Source organism: Alexandromys fortis, unplaced genomic scaffold (assembly GCF_014885135.2).
Source record: "Alexandromys fortis isolate MF-2015 unplaced genomic scaffold, M_Fortis_MF-2015_v1.1 scaffold_453, whole genome shotgun sequence".
In the NCBI taxonomy this organism is placed as follows: Eukaryota; Metazoa; Chordata; class Mammalia; order Rodentia; family Cricetidae; genus Alexandromys; species Alexandromys fortis.
This window is the reverse complement of record NW_026068464.1, coordinates 271,999-289,113: the sequence shown is the minus strand read 5'-3', so window position 1 is coordinate 289,113 and position 17,115 is coordinate 271,999. Positions and strand designations below refer to the sequence as shown.

The window sequence follows — 17,115 nt, the reverse complement described above, 5'->3', positions numbered from 1 at the left end:
ACATTCATAGGGTTTCTGTCCAGTATGGGTTCTTTTATGCTTTCGGAGTTCACTGTGACATGCAAAGGCTTTACCACACTGATTACATTCATAGGGTTTCTCTCCAGTATGGCTTCTTTTATGCTTTCGGAGTTCACTGTGACATGCAAAGGCTTTACCACACTGGTTACATTCATTGGGTTTCTCTCCAGTATGGGTTCTTTCATGCCTTTGTAGATCACTGTGACATACAAAGGCTTTACCACACTGATTACATTCAAAAGTCTTCTCTCCAGTGTATGTCTTTTTATGCATTTGAAGATTACTGTGATGTGAAAAGGCTTTATCACACTCATTTCCATCATAGGGTTTTAATTTAGTATGTGTTTTTTCATGCATGTGAAGATGACTGTCACACGTAATGGCTTTAATACTTTGAGTATATACAGAAGTTTTCTCTCTAGTTTGACTTTTTTCATGCCTACAATGATAATGGTACATGTGAAAGCATTACTACATTTAATACATTGTTGAATTTTTTATCTGTATGAATTAATTTTACAATTTAGTCCTATTTTAAAGAGGAATTATATGTTAACGTTTTATTACCATGTTTACAATTTTGCTTTTCCCCTTTATTAAGGCTTGCTTTTTATTTTTAAAGATACATGATTCACATTTACAGAATCTTTTTTCTACATGAGAATTTTCGTGTATTTGAAGAGAACTGAAAAAACTCAGAGCTTTACCACTCTTATTGCATTCATAATATTTCCTCTACTGTGAGTGATACTACATTTGTTAAGTGAACTAGGTCAAACAAAAATATTTATACAGTCCTAGTACTCATGGTGCTTTTCTGAAATGTGAGATTGTTGATATATTAACAATGAGGCTATAAAACCAATTACTTATATACTTTTACATCAAATTCAACAACTATACTCAACATGGGGACTGCTACATATCTTCTGTCTATTCTGAGAGAGAGGTATGCTATATCGTTTCACACCCCTCTGCTCATGTGGCTGGTATCCAGAGTAACATATGATATACCTAGTAAAGGAAGAATAACCGATGCAAGATTTCCACATTGAGTTCACACTTTATGTCCTCATAGACTTGTGGCATCTGGATTAAGGCCTCTCCACAACAGCTGCCACTTTATTGGTAACTCTAACTGCCCCCTCACTAAACTTAAGAATTATATGGGTTAAACTACCCGTTCTATGGACTATTTCTGTAATAGAGAATTTTAGAGATATAGTTATCACCATTTCTAAATGTATATCTTTTATAATATGAATAATCTGAAATAAACAGACAATTTTACAGTATAGTTCTCATTGTATTATGATTCAAATGGTAATATAAGTTAAGACATTGTTTCCTTGACTTCTTTCTTAAAAGAATGACTTGCAAATGCAGTTTACCTATCTGAAATTAAGGTATAAGATTTTGTGAGAATTTAATAATTATCAATGCATGTTATTATTTACACTGCTGTTTTTGTTTAAAACATATAGGATACATTACAATTCTTCAGAGGTATATTTGTATATTTATAAATGAAAATTACCTCTCATGTCTTCTAGAACTTTGACAATGTTCTTCAACATTATGGTCTTCCCAACTGTATCCTAAAATATAGTGCCAGACATTATATATTAAAAATTGTAAAAAAAAAAATTTAGCTACCATTTGTAGCAAACCTTATAACCATGCCTGACTTATTTACCTCATTCTTCTTTCTCAATCATGTTACAAAAGAGCACCATTAACCAATAAACAGTTGTCCCCTTATTTGAAACATAAAAGATAATTCAGTCTTACCTATAGTAGTGAGGTTTCTGTAGGTCTCCACCATCACATCTTTGTAGAGATTCTTCTGGGAAGGATCCAGCAAAGTCCATTCTTCCCAAGTGAAGTTGACATGCACATCATCATAGGTCACTGTATTCTAAAATATCACATACATGTGTACAAACAAAAGCATGATTTTGACAACACTGTAAATGTATACTTCTTTGACAGTATAGTCATATAATTCTGGTGCTCCCTATACTTATTCCATTACACAGACATCATAATTTAATCACCAAGTCACTTTAGAAGCAAAATGAATAGGAGGCTCACCTCTGTCATTTCTGAACCCTTTGAATGGGATATCACCTTGCAAGAGAAATGCCTACTAACCAACAATGAAAGATATGTAAACAGATCAAGAGTACTGAGTACAGATAAGAGAAACTGTATGAAAGATTAATTCCTAACTACAAAAAGAAAAATAAGACGAAAATGCCAGATGTATTGAATCATACCTCTAATCCTTGTACTCAGAAGGCAGAGGCATGTGTATCTATCTTCCTCTGAGTTGAATACCAGCCTAGTCTATGCAATCACTTCTAGCACAGCAAGAAATACATATTAAATATCTGTTTCACATAAAAACATCAAACAAATATAAAAGAAATAACTCATAGGTTTTTGCTGAAGTTTCTACAAAGAGGTATGCATTCACTTGAACTCTTTATTCATCTACCAGAAACCTGAAGTGTCCCAATTTTAACTGCAATGTAAATAACATTTTACTAAAAGCACTGTATGTTTAAAGTTACAAATTGACAAATGAAAACAATAGCAATTAATATGCTGATTATAAATAATCAACACAGATCAGGAAAAATAGATCAACAGTAAAGAGTCCTCCTGGTCTTGCATACAGGTAGGTGGGCTCAAAGACTTACATGGGGGATCATAACTATCCATTGTTCCCAGCTTGGGGTTTCTAATACCATCTTTTGATCAATGTATCAGACATGCTGCATCTTTCCCGGTAAGCCACAACCTCGTGGTGATATCCAGATTACTAGAAATGGCTTAAATCAATATGTGAGAGTTAACCAATAAGAGGCTACAGATAATGGACCAGGCAGTGTTTAAATTAATACAACTTCTGTGTGATTATTTTGGGTGTAAGCTAGCCAGGACGACAAGCAATCCCATCTTCGTTGCCAAGAAGGGAACAAAGGGCCACCCTCCTCCTACTACAAAAATATTCTTTTTAAAATAAAAATTCAAAACAAACAGGCAGGAAGAAGCTTAGGCACCTGCAATCCAATGACTCAGAAGGCACAGGCAGTATTAATGTCATGAATACATGCCATTCTGGGAAACATAATGAAACCCTCTGACAAATTTTAAAATTCAAGATGTGGGTGAAGCTCAGTACAACAGCAAATGCTTGATAGGAACAAAACCATCATACAACAATATTAAAACAAAAAGCCAGGAATGCTGGCCCACTTTTAATCCCAGCACTTGGGAGTCAGAGTCAAAAGATCTCTGAGTTTGAAGCCAGCCTGGTATATAGAGCTACTTTCAGGACAGCTAGGGCTACAAAGACAAACCTTGTCTTCAAAAATAAACAAACAAAAATGAAAACAGTGGGCTAAAACCACCTAGGCACCAAATAGCAGCTAATTCTACTGAATCCTGTGTGATTTAGTGTTAGAATTTATGATGGTGGGGAAGTTATGACAGCAAAAGAAGAAAGCTGACTGATTAGTTTCAACCACAACGTGGTAGGCACAAAGAATAAAAAATGGTTTGAGGCTACAGAAACTCATATTGTGGGATTGCCTTCTGTATGTTGTGATTATCATTGGTTAAAAGAGGAACTGCTTTGGGCTTAAAGCAGAGCTATGGGAAAGAACTTAGGTAGGTGGGGAAAACTAAACTGAATGCTGGGAGAAAGAATGCGGAGTCACAGAGAAGTCATGGAGCCCCGCCAGAGATAGATGCTGAGAACTTGACCTGGTAAGCCACAGCCACATGGCAATACACAGATTAATAGAAATTGGTTAAATTAATATGTAAGAGTTAGCCAGTAAGAAGCTAGAGCTAATGGGCAAAGTAGTGATTTATTAATACAGTTCTGTGTGATTATTTCAGGGCTGAGCAGCTGGGAACTAACAAATGGCTTCCCACAACAAACTGGTGCTCATGTGGCCAACTAAAATCCACTTAAAATCTTAGAGAGCTTGGAAAGGAATTCTAGACACTAAAAAAATGAAGTTTAGCCACATTTATTTCCCCAAATGGACTTTACTTACTGGTGACATGCTGTGGCTCCTCTAAGAGAGGTTTTTCTGATTTAGAGGTAGCAGGAAAAAAGCTGCACCATTTTGAAATGCTAGCTTTTTGGGCCATGCTGCCACTGTGAACTCTGACTTTCTGGAGGATCAGCTATGGGATCTGTGAGCAGATTGCTACTGGCAACTTAGATCCCCTGTATGCCTGCAAATGGGGCAATGTACATGGCTCTCAGAGGCAGCAAGCATGCCTCTGCCATGGCGGACTGGGTGGAGCAAGCAGGCAGGCCGTATTTGCTCTACCAATGGCACAGCTTAAGTTCAAAAGTGCTTAGCATTTTAAGAAGCACTCCTAAACAGTAAAGAATTACAGACACACAATAGGACAGATTCATACATAAAAGACCTCTAAATGAGACATGGTGTGTTTAAAAAATGTACATAGGCTTGGGAGAGAGAAGAAAAATATAGAAAGTTATAAAAAGAAGTAAATGGTTTATAAAAATGAAACAAAGTCTTTAAAGACACAGAGTATAGACAATCATAAATTAAAGGAGTAGAGATAATAAAATAAATATTAAAAAGTAATAGAATAAAAAAATAAGCCACATAAACATGGATTACATACATAGTATCTGGATTATGTATATTATTGTGTTTTCGTTGAATTTTTTGACTGTAAAGAAGCTAAGTAACACACACACATATTTATATATATATATATATACTTAAAGGTATCATGTCTTCAGAATTTGGGTCTAAGGATTTGTTGCTTTGGAAAAGAGGTTATCCTTTTTTTTCCCACAGAGGATGAGAACCTGTGGAATCCCTCCAGACTAATGTGGTTTGATGCATCAAGACCGCCCAAAAGGTCACTATGAACACACCCAAAAAATTACTTCACCAAATAAAGAGCAGGAAGCAGTTTGGAGAGAACTATGCCCATATTCCCAAATTTTGTTCATAAATGTTTGTTTACATTTAAAAGGGGATATGCTATAGAGATTTGCATTGGTATGGATCTTGGTTTACTGATACTAATTTAAGGTCAATTTTCTTATATGTATTTCTGCTCTTGACTAAGGCATTGTATTTGTGCCACTCATTTAAAATGTAATGTATAATTAAAATATAGGTAAACAGAGAGTCATCTATAATAGTAATAGTCAAGTTTGTAGCATGTTAGTTAGATTTTCTAGATGTACAGAAATGTATTTCAGATAGATAGGGATTCTTCAAATCTTTCAGAGACTTTCAGAATATGACCTTTAAAATGTTTTAAGAGCTTAAGACTTTTCATGACAATGAGACACATCTGCTCCTGGCAGCACCAATCTACTGCAAGAGGATGATGGGCATAGAAGAGGCTTATTATAGAGTTTCTTAGCCATTTGGGCAAGAAACTGCTCTAGGAAGGGATGCTTGATAAAACTAGACATGCAGGACTCACAGGATTCCTGATTCATGAAAGAGTCTGCCAGACATTCTGCAGGACACAGAAGAAAGCAACTGATGGACTTTTCCATTGCAAGGCAGGTCTTCAAATTTCCTACTTTATGGAAAAGTCTGCTTGATAGTATGGACCTGTGGGCTGATGATTGAATGCCCCCAACAACACAGAAGAACTTTGGGTGATTGTCCAGGCAACAAGATGTCTTTGTCATTTCTAGAGTTTTGGAAGTTGCTTACAATATACTTCCTGTTTACCTAGGTAATATTATATCCTTCTGGAGTCTCTGATGGAGTTGAAGAATTGGGAGGTGATATGGAATTTCTCTCTCTATGCTGTGATTATCATTGTTTAATAAGGGAACTGTTTTGTGCCTATAGCAGAGCTATAGGGCAGAACTTAGGTAGGTGGGGGGGGGGTGGTCTCTAAACTGAATGCTGGAAGGAAGAATGCGGAGTCAGAGAGACGTCTAGCCTTGCCAGAGACAGATGCTGGAAACTTTAACTGGTAAGCCACAGCCACAAAGTGATACACAGATTAATAGAAATGGGTTAAATTAAAATGAAAGTTAGTCTTAAATAAGAAGCTAGAGCTAAAAGGCCAAGCAGTGACTTAATTAATACAGTTTCTGTGTGATTATTTCAGGGCTGAGCAACTGGGAACAAACAAGTAGCCCTCCTTACTACATCATACCACAGCCCCAATGAGAGATTTCATCCAGAGAGGCTCCTCCTACTAATGATTTCACAAGCAATCAAGTGAAAGTTACCAAGAAGAGGCACATGTTAAAATACATCTTCTTATCTGGGAGATTTTCATTCAATCAACTAAATTCTGACCTGGGTCACTAGAGGCTTATAGTCATTCAAGGAGAAAATTAATTTGGTCATTTCAAATCGTTAGTCTGCAATAGCCCCAACACTGTTCAAATGTTAAAAGTCTCTTCTGATGCTCAAAACAATCACTTGACAGTGACTTGTGGACAGAGGTTTCTGTCCCACCTGGTCTCAGTCATTCAGTCCCAAAGAAACACACAGAGGTCTACATTAATTATAAACTGGTTGGCCTATTAGCTCAGGCTTTTTATTAACTAATTCTCACATATTACATTAGTACATAATTTTTGTCTGTGTTAGCCACATGGTTTGGTACCTTTTATCAGTGAGGCATTCTCATCTTGTTTCCTCTATGTCTGGGTGATAACTGCAGACTTGGCCTTTCCTCTTCCCAGAATTCTCCTGTTCTGGTCACCCCACATATCCTTCCTGACTGGTTACTGGTCAATCAGCATTTTATTAAACTAATACAAGTGACAAATCTTTGCAAGGTACTAGACCAGTGTCCCACAGCAAATAACATCTTGTAAAAATCAGAAAACAAGTTACATCTTTCCAACATACAATGGTATAGAATACCATTTACACTCCAAAATAGAGAAATGGAGACATAGTGAGGGAAGATTCAACCAAGGCAAGACTGAAGCATAGCAGGACAAATACCAAATCCTGTAGCTCTGTCTCAGATACACAAAGCTTCAGTTTCAAAGGGCTTAGATGGCCCTATCCCTGAATCTATTTTTCGGGTTTTTTTGCTTTTGTTTTTGTTTTTTTTTTTTTTTTTGGAGACAGGGTTTTCCTGGAACTAGCTCTTGTAGACCAGGCTGGCCTTGAACTCATAGAGATCCACCTGCCTCTGCCTCCCAGTGCTGGGATTAAAGGCATGCACCACCACTGCCCATCCCTGCATCTTTTCATATATCTCTGTGGTTAATTTCACTCCCTATATTCAGCTAGTTCTCCACAGAAGATGTTTTATAATTTAGGCATCTCAATATCTTGTGGTATCAAAATACAACCCTGGCTGTTGTGGAATATTTAAGATGTGTTATATTTGTTTATGTTGTGAAACAATTGTTTCAATGATACAAACATGTGTTGCATTCTTTTATATTGCATTTGAATAATTCTGTGAATCTATGATACTGGGCTGGTCTAAAATACCTATTTGGCCTAATGAACAGTCAGTAGCTTGGTAAGAAAGTATAAGAAGGGCTGGCAGGCAGAAAGAATAAACAGGAGGAAAAATCTTGGAGGAAAACAGGAAGGATGAGCAAGAAAAGGAGAGAAAAGCATGGGCCAGCAACTCAGCTACATAGCAAGCCACAGAGTAAGAAGTAAAAAACATTATACAGAATAGAGAAAGATAAAAGCCCGGAGCAAAAGGTAGATGGGACATTAGTTTAGAAATGCTGGCTAGAAACAAGACAGCCTAAGACCAGAAATTTATAACAACAACAACAATAATAACAATAATAATAATAATAATAATAAGCCTCAGTGTATGTCATTTTTGAGAGCTGGGTGGCAGACCTCCAAAAGAATAAAAACAACAACAACAGGTTTTATCCTCATAGCTTCATGGTATGAACTCTCACAATCTCTTCACTGGGTTTCTGTCTCTGTCAAACATACCAGTAACGATGCTGAATTGTAACCACAAACTAAAAACCCAGTACCTTTAATTTAGATTCTTTCTTGTTTCCAGGACCAGCACATGATGAGTGGTTCTGAAAAGCTTAACTTCTTAACTGACAGACACTAACACACTTGGACCACAGGTGTAGCAGATTTTGTATGAAATTGCTTCCTAGGACTAGGAATCACTTTGCTTACTCCTTACATACATTGAAGATTTATGTGGATGGAGTCTTACTCTAGGAGCACATTGCTAGACTTCCATTCCATGGCAAGGGCCTTCTCTGTAATAGTAATAAACTCCTTGAAAATCCCTGCTTATCCTAGTAATTGGTTGCCACTGAAACTACCTTTTCATTTTCATTTACTTCAGCCCCACTTGTTTTCTTTTTACTGTAGACCTGAATGAATCATCAGTAATAACCATCCAACAGATCCAATATTTCATTTAAGGAATCAGCCCATTTTTTTAATTGTGCTTTACTAAATTTCCAGGTAATAGACAGATTTTGGAGCCAAAATAACACACAAATAACCTCTAACTTAGTCTGTTATGGAGTCTATCATTTCTAACTGAAATCCTATGATCTCAATCTCTACTTTCTGGCATTCCTCTTAACATTTCTGTCTTCCTGGTCCTATAAGAACACCAATTTAGTTCTGTGTACTACTTTCTATATTTTTTTACCACCTGAAGTATAGATATCTTCTACACTCTTTCAAGAGGCATCATTCCCCAGTTCTGCCTAGCAACAATATTACTTTTGGTTTTCCATTTCTTTGTCCTAACTTGCATTTATGTTCCTCTGATTAAATCCTCTAACCAAAAGCAGCTCAGACAATGAATGGGGTAATTTGACTACATCATTTTCAGAGCTTAGGATAGAATATCAAGTTAATAGTCGAATGCAAAAATCCATGGCCAAAGAAAGATTGTTTCCTGGCTTTCTCTCTTGCCTAGTCACTCCTTAATTCATGCTAAAATAGCTCCCTTTTGTAGCCCAAGCCCACTTTCTTAGGGATATTGCCACCCTCATTAGAGGAGCCTTCCCACATCAATCATCAACACAATCTCTCCCAGATACAGCAGTCTATGTTTTTTATGAACCACGCCACTCTGAACACAGTTGAGCAAATGTCCTTGTGGTAGGATCTTTTGGATATATGTCCAAGAGTGGTATAGCTGGGTCTTGAGGTGAATTGACTCACAACTTCCTGAGGACTGCATGTTGATTTCCACATTGACTGTACAAGTTTGCACTTGTACAATGAATCCCCTTGCTACATGTCTTTGCCATCATTAGCTATCCCTTATATTATGGAGCTTAACAAATCTAACAGGTGTAATCTCAAAGTAGTTTTGATATTCATTTTCCTGATGGCTAAAGATGTTGAACATGTCTTCAAGTGTTTCTCAGTCACTTTAGATTCTTTTACTGAGAATTCTGTTTAGAGGTGTTCCCCATTATAGTTGGATTATTTGCTTTGTTGTTGTCTAGTTTCTTGAATTCTTTAATATCCTAGGTGAGGAAACCCAGAATCACATGGAAAAATATATTTACTCACTTATCGGTGGATATTAGCAGTTAAGTAAAGTATAATCACAGTAATCACATTTAATCACAGTACAATCCATAGACACAGAGAAGCTAAGTAACAACAGCTCTAGGGGAGATGCATGGATCTCCCTGGTAGGCAGAAATAGAATAATCTTGTGGGTATACTGGAGGCAGGTGGGGATGGGATGAGGAAGGATTACGTGAGTAAGGAAGGGGCAAATGGGGAGAAGACAGGGAGAGATGATGGGAATAGAGGAGCTTTTAACAGGGGATGTGGAAACTGTGGTGAAAACATTCTGGAAACTATAAAGGTGACCCTAGTGAGTGTTCCTAGTAATCCAGAATATGGAGGCTGAATTAGCCATCTTCTGTAACCACATAAAGCTCCCAGTGGGATTGGGACATCAAGCCTGCCACAAAATATTCAACCCACACTTGTACTACCTGCAAGATATGCTGGGGCACTGGTGACTCTGAGATTTCTTAATGGCCAATAAATAACTGATCTAACTTGAAGCCCATAACTGACACTGCCTAGATGGCCAGGGACCAGAACTTGAGTGGCTCAGAGAACAGGGGTAGACCCAAATAACAGCTGACCAAGAAAATATATCAATAAAATGATTCTTAACTATTTCCCGTTATAATCATAGGTTGACACCTGGCCTACTTGTTATTAAAGAGGCTTCTTCCAGGGGCTGATGGAAGCCCATCAGAGATCCTTACCCAAACATAAGCTTGAGCTGTAGGGATCTTGTAGAAGGGGGTTGTGAGGATTGTAGCATTCAGTGGTTGAGGAAATCAGAAGAACATGGCCCACACAATCAACTAAGTAGGGCTCAAAGAAAACTGATGTAGCAATCACAGAGTCTTCATGGCTCTGTGCCAGGTCCTCTGCATACATGCTATAGTTTAGCTTGGGGTGTTTGTGAAACTCCTAACTGTAGGAGTCACGGCATCTCTGATTCTTTTGTCTGTTCTTAGGACCCTTTTCCTTCTATTGCATTGGACTTGTCTAGCCTTGAAATAAGAGTCTGTGCCTAGTCTTATTGAACCTTGGTATGATTTATTTCGTTGATATCCCTGGGAGGTCTGCACTTTTTTTTTTGGAGGAAACGGGAAGCAGTGGAGTTGGGACAATGGGATTTGGTGGGGGAGGAACTGGAATGAGTAGAGGAGGGGGAGAATTGAATCAGGATATATAGAATGAGAAAACAATAAATACAAATAAAAATAAAATGCATTTAGTGTAAGTTCAATGATCCTTATAATCTGTAGCAGCCCAAACATCACAAATGTCCAAAGTCTCTTCTGACATTTTAGACAATCTCTTGACTGTCACATGTTCTAAAATAAAAAAAAATAAGATATACAAAATATAATGGCACAGGGCATATTCCCATTCATAAAAACAGGAATATGACTGTGTTACAGCTCCCATCTTAGGCAGACGCATGTGTGTGTCACACTAGTGAGAAGAACAGATAGGCAGACCACAAACCCATGAAACTTCCACACTCCCTACATTTCCACAGACACGATCTTCAGCAACCTTACAGCTGCTACCCCCAAAACCATGTACCTACCCCTATATCAGATGCATAGCCTCTGCTCAACTGCAGGCCACATCAGCCAAAAAAACAGGTAGGAAAATGGAGGTAAAGACTCTCTGCTGGACCAGAACCTATGGAAGTCACCAGAAATTCACATGGGTTTCTTGTCTGTGCACCTCCTCCATTCTTTTAATAATCCCACAACACTATCCCCAATCCCACTTCCCTCCTCTTCTCTGTGTTGTAGCTTTCAACTTCAACTATCTGCAAGAAGTACACCTTCCAACTGACCTTCCTCATTCTCTCAGTCCCCATCAAACACTATCTCCAAATTTCCTACTGTCTTCTCTCCTTTCAGGCCCAAACATGGGCGGACACCATTTGTAAGATTTCCAGCTCTAACTTGGGATGAGAGCACCTGCTCAAACATAGGCCACATAAAGCAGAAAATTAGAAAGCAAATAGAAACCAAGCAACAAAACACTCATGCAACAAAGACAAACTGAGAGATGAGTACCTAGATCCACAAACTCCTCAAACCCAGATACTTGGACACCAACATAAAAACACAATCAACAATAGCCAGAGCAATAAGTCACTACCAGATTCCAGGTATCCTAGTACTGTAAGCCTTGAATATTCCAACAGACTTGAAGCACAATTAAGTTAAGACCAACTTTATGAAGATGACAAAAGTCCTTAAAGAAGTAAATGAATTTCTTTTTAAAAAAGTAGAGAAAGGATAAATGAAGTACTGGAGAAAATTAATATCCCTTAAGAAAAACCAGAAAGGAAACGATGTAACAGTTGACAGAAATGAAGCTGTTCAAGACCTTAAAATAGAAACAGGAGCAATTAAAAAATATGAACTGAAATAATTATGAAAATGAAAGTCTAAGTAATCAAATAAGACATAGAGGCATGCTTCACTAAAAGAATACAAGACATTGAACAGAGAATTTCAGACTTTAAAAGCATGATCAAAGAAATGGACATATTGATCAAAGAAAATGTTAAACCAACAATTTCCTGAAACATAACATCCAGGAAATCTGAAACACTAGAAAAATACCAACCCTAATAATAACAGGAAATGGAGAAGTATCTCACCCCCAAAGGCACAGAAAAAAAATTTCAAAAAAATTCATAGTCAAAATCTTTCCTAACTAAAATGACACAGGAGAACACAGGCCACAGAATCAACTAAGTAGGGCTCATAGGAGCTCACAGAGGCTGAAATAGCAATCATGGAGCCTGTAGGAGTTTGCCCCAATTCCTCTATATATATGTTATCATTTGTAGCTTGCTGTTTTTGTGCAACTCCTAACAGTGGGAGTGGGGAATTTCTCTGACTCTTTTGCCTGCTCTTGGAACCCTTTTTCTCCTACTAGATTGACTCATGCAGTTTTTGATATGTGCCTAGTCTTATTTCAATTTGCTAAGTATGGCTTTATCGATATCTCTGGCGTATCTGCTCTATTCTGAAGGGAAATGAAGATTGAGTGAATCTGGTGGAGAAGGGAGTAGTGGAGAGGACTGAGAGAAATGGAGAACATAAAAACTGCAGTTGGGATATATTATAAGAAAAGTGATGTGTGATGTCCTTCTGTATAAGTGTTGCTTTTATTGGTTAATGAATAAAGCTGCTTTGGCAAGGCAGAATATAGCCAGGTTGGAAGAGATATAGAGAGAGAACTGACAGAATCTAAGAGAGGCCATGTAGCTGCCAAAGCAGAAAGACGCCCCAGAACCTTATCAGTAGGCCCCAGCCTCGTGGTGACACAGAGATTAATAGACATGGGTTAAGATGAAAGAGCAAGTTAATAAGAAGCCTGAGCTAGTAGGCCAAACAATGCTGTAATTAATATAGTTTCTGTGTGATTATTCAGGTCTGGGTGCCTGGGAAATGAATAAGCAGCCTGTGTTTACAAGAAGAATAAGTTTTGAAAAGAGAGAGAGAGAAATGTGGACACAGTGAGGGAAGATTGGTTCATGGTAACACTAAAACTCAGTAGGGCAAACAACAAATCCTTTAGCTCTGCCTCAGACAGGTAGGGATTCATTTTCAAAGAGCTTAGATAGCACTATTCATGAAAAATAATATATATCCTTATACATACATACATATATATATATCCTATATGTAGTTCTCCATGGCAGATATCTCATAGCTTGAGTATCTCAACATCCTATTATCTAAAAATACAACTCCGTCTTCATCTTCACAGCTTCATACAATAAAGTTTCACAGTCCCCTCAGTGGGTTTCTGACTCTGCCAAACACAGATGGATAAAACCATGTTAAACTGAAATTGAAGAGGAAGAATTTATGACCTATAAATTCTGCTTCTTTCTTTTTTCCAGAAAAAAATACAACATGGGTCCCTCCACAACACACACAATTTGGCTTCTAAGTTGTTATGGATGCTACCATGCTTGGTTCAGAGTTCCAGCAGCTTCTGCATGAAGTTGCTTTCTCAGATTAGGAATCAGGTTGCCTATTCCTTTGAGAAATTGAAGACTTAGATAGATGAAATCTTTCCCTAAGTTACCTTCCTAGGCTTCAAATAATAAGAAGGGCCTTCTCTTTAATGGTTCTAAACTTCTTGAAATTTTGTCCTTTTTTTCACTACAGGACTGCCATTTGAATCTTCCTAGTGTTGTTTTTCTCCACAAAACTGACTTTTTGTTTCTATCCACATCACTAATTTTTTCCACTGTAGACCTAAATAAATCATCAGTAATAAACACCCAACAGAATCAATGCTTTGTCTAAGAAATCACCCAATTACTTTTTAAGTTTGCCTTACTCAACTTCTCAGGGAATGGAGAAAATTGGAATGATCTGGGAAGAAAATATTACATAAATGACCCATAGATAAATTTTTCATGAAATCTATTTCCCACTGAAATCCTGTAAACTCAAGCTCCACTGTGTGCATTACTTTCAACATCCCCCATATTCCTAGTCCTACAAGAATAGTTAATTAAGCTCTATACAGTTTTCTATGCCTTTGCCACCTAAAGTCCTAATATCTTCCACATTCCTCCAAAAAACAATGTTCCCACATTCTACCCAGCAACAAAATCACTTTTGGTGTACCACATTTTGACCTAATTTATACATTTCTTGCTGTGATTAAATTCTCTAAATAAAAGCATATGAGGTAATAAATAGGTTTCTTTGACTGATATTTCCAGATCACAACCCACAACTGTGGAAGCTTAGGATAGAAATTCAAGTTACAAAATGAAGGCAAGAGACACTAAGGAAAAATGTTTACTGCCTTTCTCTCTTGCTTAGTCACTCTCTCTTGTTCAGCTAGCCTTCTTATCCCTCTCAGTCCCACTTGCTTAGGGTATTGAAACCATGAGTGGAAGAGAAGAGCCTTCCCACATGAATCATCAATCAACACAATTTTCCCCAACATAAAATGTAGCAATTTTGATCTGGGCAAAGCCTCAACTGATGTTCTCTCAAGATGACTATAATCTACATCATGTTGACAGCTGAAGCTAATTAAGGTAGAGATGATAATATATAAGAAGATTTTTTTAACACAAAATCAATATATTAACCATAACAAACATGAAGAACTGGAAAACACAGATAGGTCAAGAAATGAGAAAAAGTAAACCTCTAAGATCAAGAAGAGAAAACTAAAACTGTTTCTCTACAGAAACTTACTAAACCAAGAAATGCTCAGGGACTGATGAACACCTGATTTTCGATAAAGGAGCTAAAAGTATACAATGGAAGAAAGAAAGCATCTTCAACAAATGGTGCTGGCATAACTGGATGTCAACCTGTAGAAGAGTGAAAATAGATCCATATCTATCACCATGCACAAAACCCACACTGAACCTGATAGAAGAGAAAGTGGGAAGTACTCTACAACACATGGGCACAGGAGACCACTTCCTACATATAACCCAAGCAGCACAGACATTAAGGGCAACATTGAATAAATGGGACCTCCCAAAACTGAGAAGCTTCTGTAAAGCAAAGGACACTGTCACTAAGAAAAGAAAGCAACCCACTGACTGGGAGAAGATCTTCACCAACCCCGCAACTGACAAAGGTCTGATCTCCAAAATATATAAAGAACTCAAGAAAATAGATGTTAAAATGCTAATTAACCCAATTAAAAAATAGGGCACTGAGCTGAACAGAGAATTCTCAACAGAAGAAGTTCAAATGGCTAAAAGACACTTAAGGTCATGCTCAACCTCCTTAATGATCAGGGAAATCCAAATCAAAACAACTATGAGATACCATCTTACACCTGTCAGAATGGCTAAAATCAAAAACACCATTGATAGCCTTTGCTGGAGAGGATGTGGAGTAAGGGGTACACTCATCCGTTGCTGGTGGGAATGCAAACTTTATGCAACCATTTTGGAAAGCAGTGAGGCGGTTTCTCAGGAAATTTGGGATCAACCTACCCCTGGACCCAGCAATACCACTCTTGGGAATATACCCAAGAGATGCCCTATCATACTACAAAAGTATTTGTTCAACTATGTTCATAGCAGCATTATTTGTAACAGCCAGAACCTGGAAACAACCTAGATGCCCTTCTATGGAAGAATGGATGAAGAAAGTGTGGAATATATACATATTAGAGTACTATTCAGCGGTAAAAAACAATGACTGCTTGAATTTTGCATACAAATGGATGGAAATAGAAATCATTATCCTGAGTGAGGTAACCCAGACCCAAAAAGATGAACATGGGATGTACTCACTCATAATTGGTTTTTAGCCATAAATATAGGACAATAAGCCTATAATTCGCAACCCTAGAGAAGCTAAATAATGTGAACCCAAAGAATAACATAGAGTTATCCTCCTGGATATTGGAAGTAGTCAAGATTCCTGGGCAAAAATTTGGGAAATGGGGGGTGGGGTGAGATGGGGGAAAGGGAAGATGGGGAGAGAAAAGTGAGAAGGGGAGGATAGGGAGAACTTGGGGGAATAGGATGCTTGGGATAATGGAAGGATGGATATGGGAGCAGGAAAGTATCTATCTTAATTAAGGGAGCCATTTTAGGGCTGGTAAGAGCCTTGACTCTAGAGGGGTTCCCAGGGGTTCAGAGAGATGTACCCAACTAGGTCCTTGGACAGCTTAGGAGAGAGAGCCTGAAATGGCCCTATCCTATAGCCATACTAACAAATATCTTGCATATCACCATAGAACCTTCATCTGGAGATGGATGGAGATAGAGACAGAGACCCACATTGGAGCAATGGACTGAGCTCCCAAGGTCCAAATGAGGAACAGAAGGAGGAAGAACATGAGCAAGGAAGTCAAGACGGCGAGGGGGGCACCTACCCACTGAGACGGTGGGGCTGATCTATTGGGAGATCACCAAAGCCAGCTGGACTGGGATTGAAAATGCATGGGATAAAACTGGACTCACTGAATATGGTGGACAATGAGGACTGCTGAGAAGCCAAGGACAATGGCACTTAGTTTTGACCCTACTGCATGTACTGGCTTTGTAGGAGCCTAGCTGGTTTGGATGCTCACCTTCCTAGACCTGGATGGAGGAAGGAGGACCTTGGACTGCCCACAGTGCAGGGAACCCTGACTGCTCTTTGGACAGGAGAAGGAGGGGGAGGAGAGTGGGGCGCGGGGAGTGGGGCGAGGGGGAGGGAAAAGGGAGGCGGGGAGGAGGTGGAAATTTTTAATTAAAAAAATTTAATAAAAATAAATAAAAAATAAAGATAAAAAATAAATAGTTGCCATATCAAAAGAAAAATATACTTTCTTTAAAAATCAGCTAATACAACAATTAAAATTTTATGAAATTCAAATAATAATATTAATGATGAACACATTTTCATTTTCAAGTATTTTACCTATCATTTGAGCATACTGTTTGGTTTTGCTTTTATTTAGATTTTGCTTTGCTTTGAATAATTTCTTATGAAACTTTAGATTTATTCCCTTGTAAGATAAGGTGTTTGGTGATATAGTCTGCTATTCTCTCAGTTTTCTT

At 37.9% G+C, this 17,115-nt stretch overlaps 1 protein-coding gene across 1 annotated transcript; it reads right to left on the bottom strand.

The window, feature by feature from the left end:
• On the bottom strand, window positions 1-2,124 carry LOC126495741 (zinc finger protein 120-like; the record flags this gene model as incomplete). The annotated part of the gene is made up of 4 exons (XM_050133340.1): window positions 2,116-2,124; window positions 1,813-1,939; window positions 1,559-1,619; window positions 1-208 (listed from the first exon to the last, which is right to left on the bottom strand). Coding segments are annotated over exons 1-4 (405 nt in total), but the record flags the coding sequence as incomplete, so codon positions are not given.
• Between the last annotated feature and the right edge of the window lie 14,991 nt (window positions 2,125-17,115).